At 38.0% G+C, this 11,177-nt stretch overlaps 1 protein-coding gene across 2 annotated transcripts; it reads right to left on the minus strand.

Annotated features, from left to right (window-relative positions):
- Positions 1–3,670: 3,670 nt before the first annotated feature.
- LOC125226315 lies at positions 3,671–10,381 on the minus strand. 2 transcript variants are annotated; one of them, XM_048130254.1, is made up of 7 exons: positions 10,243–10,381; positions 9,443–9,577; positions 8,613–8,742; positions 7,785–7,835; positions 6,480–6,730; positions 5,678–5,794; positions 3,671–4,181 (listed from the first exon to the last, which is right to left on the minus strand). In XM_048130254.1, exons 2-7 carry the CDS (start codon positions 9,452–9,454, stop codon positions 4,086–4,088), a joined length of 657 nt encoding a protein of 218 aa, XP_047986211.1. In that variant the 5' UTR covers positions 9,455–9,577; positions 10,243–10,381; the 3' UTR covers positions 3,671–4,085. The 2 variants fall into 2 exon arrangements, with proteins under 2 accessions (XP_047986211.1, XP_047986212.1); XM_048130255.1 differs by lacking the exon at positions 7,785–7,835.
- Between the last annotated feature and the right edge of the window lie 796 nt (positions 10,382–11,177).

The following is an 11,177-nucleotide window of genomic DNA, read 5'->3' on the forward strand; positions in this document are numbered from 1 at the left end:
CTAGAAAATATGCAGACATTAAACGTCGATACGAACTCTACATTATCCGAAAGTTTCATCATTAGTTTCATAATGTAAATTCATATAGGTTAACGTAGAATAATTTATACTGTAATTTACCATTATGAAATAAATAAACTAAACTAAACTATGAGGAAGGTCTGGCGGCGTGACTCTTAGTCCATTATCAAAATTTCATATAATTATCACACGGGTTAAGAAATTAGAGGTAAACAAACTTTGTTATAGAGCTACATAACATTCTCACCTTATCTTAAGTAAGATCCATACCTAAGCCTATTTTTTTATAACCATTGAGTAGAAATTGAGATTCAAGACTCCACTGAGGCACTGATATGGCTTCGCAGAGTCAATTGCTCGCTAGCGGCGGCAACAGCGCTGCGACCTGAACTCGCCTTCACCCCGTAATGAGTCGGTTACATCACTCACGGACTCTGGTTCATTCAAATTGGTTTAAAACGGCTTCATCCCCGGTCCATTAAAGTGGACCCCTCTTTAGAAGAGAGTAGGGTATATGGATACCTACATATACTCTTGAGTATTCTTTTTATGGAGTAGTAACTGAGATTCTACTTATATGGCTTCGCCGAGTCGAATGCTCGCCAGAGGCGGCAACAGCGCTGCGACCTGAACTCGCCTTCACCCCGTAATGATTCGGTTATAGGTTATAGTATGAATTTTCTGAGATGAACTTTTCGGTTTTGCCCTAATCTGTTAAACAAAGGCCTTTGTTTCTATTATTCGCGGCGGTTAGCTCCCGTTTCCACAGCACGTGCTGAAGTCTCAGTGTAGTTAAAAAGCAACTATCATGATAGCAATAAGGTTCAAATTTATTAAACAGTTTGCAGTGTGCAGGTAACTTTTTTTGAAGATGACAAAACGTGTTATCTCCGAAAGGGCTTTTTATGGATTTGAACCTTATTACTATCATGATAGTTGCTTTTTAACTACACTGAGACTATAGCACGTGCCGTTTAAACGGGAGCTAACCGCCGCGAATAATAGAAACAAAGGCCTTTGTTTAACAGATTAGGGCAAAAGCGAAAAGTTCATCTCAGAAAATTCATACTATACATCACTTACAAATTTGGTGGACTCAAATTGGTTTAGAGGATTTATCAACCAAATTTCGCACAATAGAGATTTGAGTGTTTTAGGATCTCGCGACCGTCGGACTATCGAGATCAAGATTTGACAAAGAAAATAAAAAATTGTTACGTGCATTTGATCAGTTGTAGCATATTAGTAGTAGTAGTAGTAAACTCTTTATTGTACAATTAATAACAAAAAACAGTAATTGCAGTAAAGAACAGTACAAAGGCGAACTTAGTGATGTGCAAGTTGCGGAAACTTTCCAAAAAAATCTTAAATTTCTTGAAAAATTCACGAAACTTTCACGAAAAATAAAGGGAATTTAAATTTATGAAATGGAAAGTTTCTATCCATACAATTGTCCATACAAAGTAGGTATGAAAAGTTTCCGAAGTTTTCCTATGTGAAAATTTCAGAATTTTGGAAACTTTCCGTCGACACATCAGTAGGCGAACTTATCCCTTTGAGGGATTTCTTCCAGTTAACCTTTAGATTAGTACGTAGTCGTAAAAAGCTAAGTTGATAACGATATTGAAAGTCCGGCCGACAGGTAATTTGTAAAAAAAGAGCAATGCGTGTGGGCAATTAGTACAGGTATTTTTTTTGATGACGAAACGTGTTATCTCCGAATGAACTTTTTATGAATTTGAACCATATTATTAGGTTGCTACAGTTGGATTTTAGAAGAGTTGCTCCCGGTTACTTGTAAAGGCGTTTTTAGACTGCTAACTGCACAAAAGAAACAATACTCTTTGTTTAGCAAGTTGGGAAACGATCATTTCACAAAACTCAGACTACCTATATTAAAAACCAACCACCTCCGTTTAAAAATTACAATTTGAGAGATAGGATAACGAACTAAATACCTACTAAAATAAAACACATAGTTTGTGATTTTCATTTTTATGTACCACCACAAGCAGAACATGTAACTATTGTCTTTTTACATGATTGTGAAGAGCATCTAATACAGTGTCCATTATTTTATGATTATATTGATTATACAATTTTGTATTAAAGTTTATTAAAATATTTACAACGAAAGATTGACAGTTATGGAACGAGGCCGCTATACCTAGATGTAATTCTGAAGAGCTAGCACATGATTTTCGCGACAGTATCTCTTAGCGACACAGGTAACACGATTTTCTAATTGTATTATTGACATTATGACGGGTAGCCTATGTCGCGGCGACATAGTCTCGAGACAATAATGTGCTAAGCCCGACTCACATTTTAGAAATAAAAAGTTAAATTACATTTTTAACCGTCGCGTCACAACTTGGAGTTGAAAAGTCATTAAGGTATGCATGGTTGCTTCCAAAATAGCAAATCTACATTATTTTGTTATACCATATTTAAAGGACCTTGACTTAACCGTCAACCTGAGGTCGATTTGTTTTACTTGGTTAGGTATTTGACTAAAAGTAAACAAAAATGATATAATCAATATTCTAACAGTATCAATGTTAGTAAATATTTTCTGTGTAACAATGGAAATTGTTGTTCAAAACGTAATAACTACGTTACGTGGGTTATTTTTAGTCAAATACCTCTTTGAAATAAAATGGATCTAAACTCACGCCGCTGCAGTACGATGCGTCTACTCATTCTTACGTATAAAAACTAAAACATAAAATAAAAATCATCTACATATTGTAGAAAAATTGTGGGGTTAGATATCGTATAATGATAAGGAAAAAGTAAAAGAAAAAACGACGCGAAATTATGATTTTTGTTGTGTTTATGAACAATCCCATAGATTTCTTTTTACAGTTGTTTTTTTCTTCTACTTTTTCCTAATGGAACACGATACTGAATATGTTCATAAATATCGATCACACAACTTTCATTACATCCTGTACGTACAAATAACGAGTAACCGTTTCGCACTGCAATAGCGACGATTATAAAGTTCTATTATAAATAAATATCATTTTCACATAATCTAAAATACTATTTGTAATATATGTAAGTATGAATTGTATTTTCAAAGTAAGAACAATCATTGTCCGTTTTTAATGTGTACACTTACAATGTCTATTAGCACTTATATTGTTCAATTCGACAGTTCTATTGATGAGCACGGCACATCCCCATGTTTGTAAAAAGGGTTAAACTTTTTTGAATGTCGCAGACTGTAAATGTTGACTGCAAGGCAGGCGGCGGGGCCGGTACGGCACTAGTTTGTACAGTGGTGGGCAACTTTTTTCATTGCGGGGCAAAATTTGAAGGAATTTTAGAGGCGGACCAGATTTCGATACAAGTACGGAAGAGATTAAGCACAAAACGCGTGGCGATAAATTAAAACGCAACTGAAGGGAGTGTTTTAAAGCGACATGAGTTACGAATTTTTTTAGTACAGATGGCGCTCCGATGCTTCGACCTGACAATAAATTAACCACTTCTCGCACTAGTGCGTAAAAAAACACCATCTGTAGGTACTGAAAAAAACATTTAAAAAATGACGTACGATATTCGTGCGAAAAGGAAATACGTAACTCGTGGCTATTTAAAACACTCTCTTCGGTCGTGTTTTAATTTATCGCCAGTCGTTGCGAACTTCCTTTTTTTCGCACTTGTATCGTAATGTACCATTCCTCCCTTCGGACGTGTTTTAATTTATCGCCACTCGTTTCGAAGCTCCTGTTTTTCGCACTTGTATCGTAATGTACTATTTTAGTGCAGTGCTGGATATATCATACCCTATTTAAAAATCCTTTCGCGGCCTGATAAAATCCTTCCGCGGGCCTTGCCCACCACTGAGGCCGATAGTCCACTATCATATGTTTATCATAGAAATATGATCATAGGTCTGTATGCCTCTTTTTTTCTACAGCGTGAAGAAAAAGGACGGCATGTTGCCTATGCGCATATTTCTATGATAAACATATGATAGTGGAGTATCGGGCTGAGTCAGTAGCTCACTTCCCGGCAGCCCCACACTGCGGGGCAGGCCGGTACAGCACTAGCTAGTAGCGGTGGCGGCTCGGGTACATGGTGGCGTTCTGCACGCTGGCGCTCGACTGCACGGGGTAGCCTTGCGTTATGCTGCCGGGTTTCGATGTCTGCGGGAGGGAATAGATAGATCAGCCCACAGAACTTAATTTAGATAGAAGAAACAAATTCATATATTTGTATAGGGGCCGAGCGTGTCAAATTTTGTACTGAAGTTGATTCTTGCCTGTAATTTTAAATATGTCTCAGGCTCTTGATTGTTCATAATTTTTGTGTTGTTGCAATTGAATATCACGTAACGAGACATTTTTTATGTTTTGGTTGACTTCAACTTACAAAAATTGACGCCCGAAAGCTGCAAGCTGCGAGTAAAGACGGACAACTCAGTGGATTTCACTGAGTTCATTTGACACGCTAAGTAGATACGTTTGCTTGATCTATGGTATATATGACATCTCTGGATCAGCCCCTCTAGCATAACTTGCCTTGTCGCGCTTGATGTATGGACTCGCGCGCGACAAGGCAAGTTGTGCTAAAGGGTCGGTTTGGTCATAAGTACAGCGTCAAGTTCAAAAATGTTGGTGTCTATCTCTTGTCTCCTTTCCAGACTCCAGAGAAATTATGTTTTAGTGATTCATTTGACAATATTTCACATTTCATAAGTAGTTTTATTTGCTTTGAACCTTAACCTCGTAAGGCCCACCGTAGTTAGTTTTCCCATTTTGAATTTGTCCCTTATTCTATAAATAAATTGGTAAGATTTTCGTTTGTTACAAAAATCAATGTAACAATGGAAATTCTACTTTATCAGTTCAAGGTTCAAATTAGATTGCAACACTATGTACATTGTAATGTACATTGGGCCTTACGAGGTTAAATCGGAACTATTGACGACGTGCGTGAAAGAGTGGCGCTGATTATTACAAATACACCTATTTAATCTTATGGACACGAATTAATGTTAGCGACGGCCGTTGGAAGTAATTTGATTCAATAAGATTTTACACAAAAAAACTCACAAAGCGTGGACAGTACAGGTGAAGTACTGTTTCTTTCTGCGACGCGAAACAAAAACGAAACGCCGCGAAAGATAGTCTGGCTCTGTCGCACCAATACGCAAGAGCGATAGAGATAGATATCTACGAGCGTTTCGTTTCGTGACCGTTTGTGCCATTCGGCTACGTACCCTGTAGTGTATGCGGGACATAGCTTGTTTATCATTGTCAAGGCCCGACCTAAATTAGCCATAATTAATATCTGTATTAAACCAATAGTTAAAGGTCAACCTAAATGTCACGCACGTACACAGCTACTATATAAAACGTAGCAACTACTAATAAAGATTTCATTCTTCATTCATTACTCAACTGGAATCAATAGTATCATTTAAGATAAAAGATAAGATAAAAATCATTTATTGTATAAACCATTCTACTCTATTTCATTCATTTACTACCGCTAACGCCGCACATTACATGGCGACCTTGCCAGGATACTTGTATGGTAAATCAATAATATGCTTAGAAAAGGGTTAAGATCATCAATGTCGTAATTAATGTGAGGCACATACATACGTGTTCAAAATAAGTGAGGTTTATGCACTGACCTGCACCTGCATGTGGCTGGGCTGGTGCACTAGATGCCGGCCGGCGGGCGCGTACACCACGGCGGTGCTCACTGACGGGTGCACTGCCTCGCTCAGCCCGATCACCACTTGCTGGCCCTGGTAACAAACAATTCAGTCAACAACAACCATCATGGTATAATCAGCAGAGGCAAATAACAAAGTAAACTTTCAGATATCTTTCTTTATAATTCCACTTACGCCTTAATTGATTTGAGAAATTTGATATTCGCGGTATACCCTCAGAAATCGGAAAGGATGACCTATTTTTTACAATTTGACTGAATGTCTTATGTCATATTATTAGACCTCTTTTCCGACCTCTGATATCCACCAACATGTGCAACGTTTTTGCACATTTTACCACTCCCTTGTCCTGATAACCAACACTTTCAACACCATAGTAAATACAATACATAGGCCAAGCCGATTCATATGCTTGACCTGTACAACCAAAATACGGTTGTTTTCGTAGTCGGCAACTACTTCACTTGTCAGAAGAGTCGCAACGGATGAAATGCGTGTGTTGCCTAACGATTTTAAATTTCCAACTAGTAGGTATTCATTTTATATTTTGCTCTTTTCAACTAGTGATTTCCATTGCGGTTAGCTCTTCTCAAAAGTTGGCCAGTTTATATTACCTGCTTATCCTTCTTGGGCTCGAGATGCTGCTCCCTGTTATGGAGCATGTAGAGGTACAGCTGCGGCTGCGGCGCGGCGTACATCAGCCCCGTGCGGTGCGTGTGTGCGTACAGTAGTACTACAGAATAGGTGTCCAACTCACCTGCTTGTCCTTCTTGGGCTCGGCATGCTGCTCTCTATTGTTGAGCATGTCCAGGTACAGCTGCGGTTGCGGCGCGGCGTACATTAGCCCCGCATGATGTGTGTGTGGCGTGTGCGGCGTGTGTGGCGTGTGCGCGTGGTGCGCGTACAACAGCGGTGGCGGCCGCTCGCCCACTACCACCCCGGATGTCGGCATGGCGTAATACGCCCCTGATGTCACGGACCCGGAATTGCCCCCGTACTGGGACGGCTCTGTAATGAAATGTTGTGTAAGCGCAACAATATTACACTGATTGTACTTAGACATTTGACCATAAAGTGCTGTAGAAATCTGACGAACGCGACGCGAATATGCGAACTTCCGTAATACTTAAATAAATAAAAAATATTAAAACATATTGCATTTATGGCTTATAATTAATTAAGAGCACATTTCGTCGTTTCGAATCCTTTGCAGTTGCGTTCGTAGTCAACGGATGACTGAAGAAAAAATATAAATCGATACTCTAGTTCACAATCGTACTAATTACGCGAAAAAAATATTGCAATGAAGACTTAATAACAGTACAGTATAGAAATTGAAAAAGATTAATGTCAAAGAGAAAATATTAATGCTGAGCATTGGAGCATGACTTAATTTAATGGTTAGTCTGTTATTTTTGTCATATGAAGCGCAAGAAATTCGAGTAAATTTGGACAGAAATTTTGAAGAGAATATATTTTTTTAATAAAGAAATACTACTTACATATCATTTTTTTAACATTCACATCACATCAATAAGCTAGTACAGCACAAGACAACACAACAGTGAAAAATAAAAAGGTTGAAAAAAAAAGGATAATTTAAAAGACGATTAGAGGACACATGCTATTAGTGGCATGATATTGAAATATCTAATGTGACTTAATGGTTCTATTACTAGGTCGTACCTCACTGAGCTATATTTGCGTCAGCATTTATGTAGAATCTCTTTTCTAGTAAACAAAAGAGAAGAGATGTAGTTATACTTGCGCAATCAAAATAGCAAAGTGAGTTACGAGATTTAAAAGTAAATGACGCTAAAAAGATCCGATAGCCAGCATATTTCAAGAGATGTAAGAATAAAATTACAAGTTACTACTCGAATGAGAAAAGAACAAAAAAATGTGTAAGTAGATCAAAATGAATGTCTCAATGAAGAGATGTCAAAATGAAGACGCCATAACCAGTTAAAATGGTAAAGGGTTACAAAATGGAAAAATAAAATGAAAATGGAAGGAAATAAAATGAAACGGAGCAAGCGATGGCGACTACTGGTACACTCACTGTTCCAAAGTACGGCCCGCATTTGCCGGCCCATGCGGCCGTCTTCTACTTCTGCAAAAGATTATCACACGAATATTGGCGTACATTATTGTATTTGTATTGAAAACTATTAATGATCCAGTGAAAAATATGAGAATCAAAGAGTTGGTACGTCGCTAAAGACAAATTGTGATTTCATAATGAGCTGATTTCGCACGCACATAATGTCAATAACAGATTTTAAGCCGTTCGGCGCACAGAATCAAGTTATAAGTGTGTGCGTGTCATGCGTAAACACTAAGGAATCAGCGTATTATAAATTCAATTAATCGTTTTGTTTTAACGTCTCCTATCTTGGCCTGTCTTTCAAGTCTATGTCAGTGAAATTTTATTTCTGACAGTTTTTGACCAAAAACATAGATTGGACCTTTTCTTTTTGCAGTAAAGTTTGACTTCATACTCATTCTTCTAATAGTTTCTCTAAGGCCGAGTCCACTATCATTATGTTTGTCATAGAAATATGACCATAGGCAACATGCCGTCCTTTTTCTTCATGTTGGAGAAAAAGGGAGGCATCATCAGGATCATATTTCTATGATAAACATATGAGAGTGGACTATCGGTATAATAGCCGGGTCCACACTAACTGAGCAGCTTCGCGCGTTAAGAGGCCGTACTTATGCGCGCACGTTTGCCTCGCCTGAGAAAACATGCTCGGCAAGATGGGGGCACTCAGTCAGTTGCTCAAAATAGTACTTATAAGAAACTAGACTCAAACAAGGTTGTTACAGCATCTTATATCATCGCTATTAGCTCTTATTACTTCACAAGGTATGTAATGATACTTACTGTGGTCGGAGTAAACCGGCTGATGTTTCATGGGCGGTTGGTGGAGGCGCTGGGAATACAGCGCGTATGTGGGGGAGGGGCTGCGAGCTCGCTTCGCCCCGGCTTGGATGGGCCCGCGGACTATGGTCTGCTGTTGGAGAAAGTAAACTTGTAAGATTTGATGATTCATTGGTAATGTTAGTGATGTATCTTAAATGCTTTACAGATAGCTAAAACTAACTTAGACAATTTGTTAGTGTTGATTGAATTTGTTATAAAGATAATCAAACATCTCTCTGACGCCAACAACATTCCACCTTATTGTAACTACTCTGTTGTTTTGTAGTTGGGAGTCAGGTTACAAAATGCCTAACAGTTGAGGCTTTTGCTCAAAAACCGAAAACGGCATGGATATGAACTACACACTGAAAAAAAAGGTTAACTGGGAGAAATCCCTCAAAGGGATAAGTTCGCCTTTGTACTTCATATCTCAATGTATGTTATTTTTAATGTGTAATAAGGGCCACTTGCACCAACGAAAATGGAGGGTTAACCCACCATTTTATATGGAATATGACAGATGACAGCCCACTAACCCTGAGTTAAGTGGTTGGTGCAAGTGGGCCTAAAGAGTTACTACTACTACTGTGTGATCTGGGTCATAGATGTTCAGCACCATAAGTGTTTTCTAAGCAGCCGTTTTTATTTCTTCAAGAGTAAGCGATAAAACGGTACGCTTACGGCATGTCTGTATGATTCCTGCCTTCACTATTTATACTCGTAAGCAGAAGTGGACAACACTTTACAACAAATTCCACTAAACATTATAAGAAATAAAATCAAAATATTACCTTGTTCAGCATGTGGGAACTGAGAGGTGGTGGCCTGCCCTGGATTGTATTTGTTCACCTTGCCCTGTAGATGTTGACATCGGGAACATCGGAATCTGTATGTTGCCCATTGGCATTTTCATCGGTTGGTTTTCACTGTTGATTAAACAAATTATGTTAAAGTGGCAGCATGAAATGGAGTTGCTGATTTATCAAACATTTATTTTGAAAAACAATTGTGATGGTATATCGAGGAGTGATCTTCATACTAGTCTTTTTAGTATTAATACCTAGTCAGCCATCTGCAATCTGGAAAATGGCATCACTCCGCAGTTGTGCTAGCATAGTTTGCTACACCCTGACGCTAGGAGCTTGCAATTTACGAATTAGAGTGATTCAAAGTAAGCATATTTCCACTACCATTGGTAGCTGATATTAGTTCTATGTTATTAACAAAATAAATTGTTCATATCTAAGTCTTTCACCACCCCCTTTCTTCCCGTGGGTGTCGTAGAAGGCGACTATGGAATTTGGGTTAAATTGTGGCGTAGGCGAGAGGCTGGCAACCTGTCACTGCAATGTCACAATTTCGTTTTCTTTCAACCCCTTATTTGCCAAGAGTGGCCCTGAAGCTTCAGTAGTTTCATGTGCTCTGCCTACCTCTTTATGGGATACAGGCGTGATTGTATGTATTGTATGTATCTAAGTCTTGTCTAGTGTGGGACCATAGAACTAATTGTCTGTAAATCTTTATGTTAAATAAATATTTCATTTCATTTTTTTTTCATTTCAAATTACAATAAAAACGATTCCATACTCACTTGGACTCCTTCTGTTGCTGTCTCTTTCTGATTTCATCTTCGTTAAGCACCTTCTTTAACTGCATGAACAGCTGTTGCTTTTCCTTCTCTAACTGTTTCAGTTTCTGTTCCAGTCCTTCTATCTGTTCCTTAGTTTCCTCTGAAATATGCTTATTATTAACTTTTGAATGCTAATGCCAAAAAAACAAACTTAGTGCATTTTGTTCCCAAATTTCCAGTCATGTTTAAATTAAAGGGTTAACTTTCTAAGGTCTACAGTACTAACAACTACAATAAAATAAAAATAAAAAAGCCTTTTATTCAAAGTAAGACAGTACAAATATTACAGAAATTGGAAAAAATATATACGGAAGAGGAAAAGGTGGATGGATTGTGTGAGAGATGATATGAAGCGAAAGCAAGTGAATGATGAGATGACAGATGATAGGGAGGTATGGAAGCGGAAGACATGCTGTGCCGACCCCAAATGAATAAGATAAGGGCAAGCGAATGATGATGATGATGATGATGATATACCTTAACTATTATATAATGTCACACTATAAGCCTTTATGAGATAAAGGCCTCAATAAAAAAAAAAAATAACCATTGCCAATTAGCATCAAATAAAATTGGTGATATTTTTTTATGTATGATGCTGCAGTATCATATTCTAGTTATTATTACTGGAGCCATGGGAAAACGCAAGAAGGATGATGAAAGTGGATAACATTCTATTATAATTAAACTTTATCTGGCTGCCTTACCCAATGTCATTACATCTTGTCTTTCTCTTGCCTCCCGCTCTTTTCTCAATCTCTCCTCTTCTACTTCAGCTTCATATTCTGAAACACAGTAATTTAAACATGTAACAAACAAAGAATGTGTTAATAGTACTTAATACAGCAAGAACTCAGCTATCCTAAAGGCTCAAAGGGCAAAGAGTATCTAAACCT

The sequence above is a fragment of the Leguminivora glycinivorella genome, chromosome 5, assembly GCF_023078275.1.
Source record: "Leguminivora glycinivorella isolate SPB_JAAS2020 chromosome 5, LegGlyc_1.1, whole genome shotgun sequence".
NCBI lineage: Eukaryota > Metazoa > Arthropoda > Insecta > Lepidoptera > Tortricidae > Leguminivora > Leguminivora glycinivorella.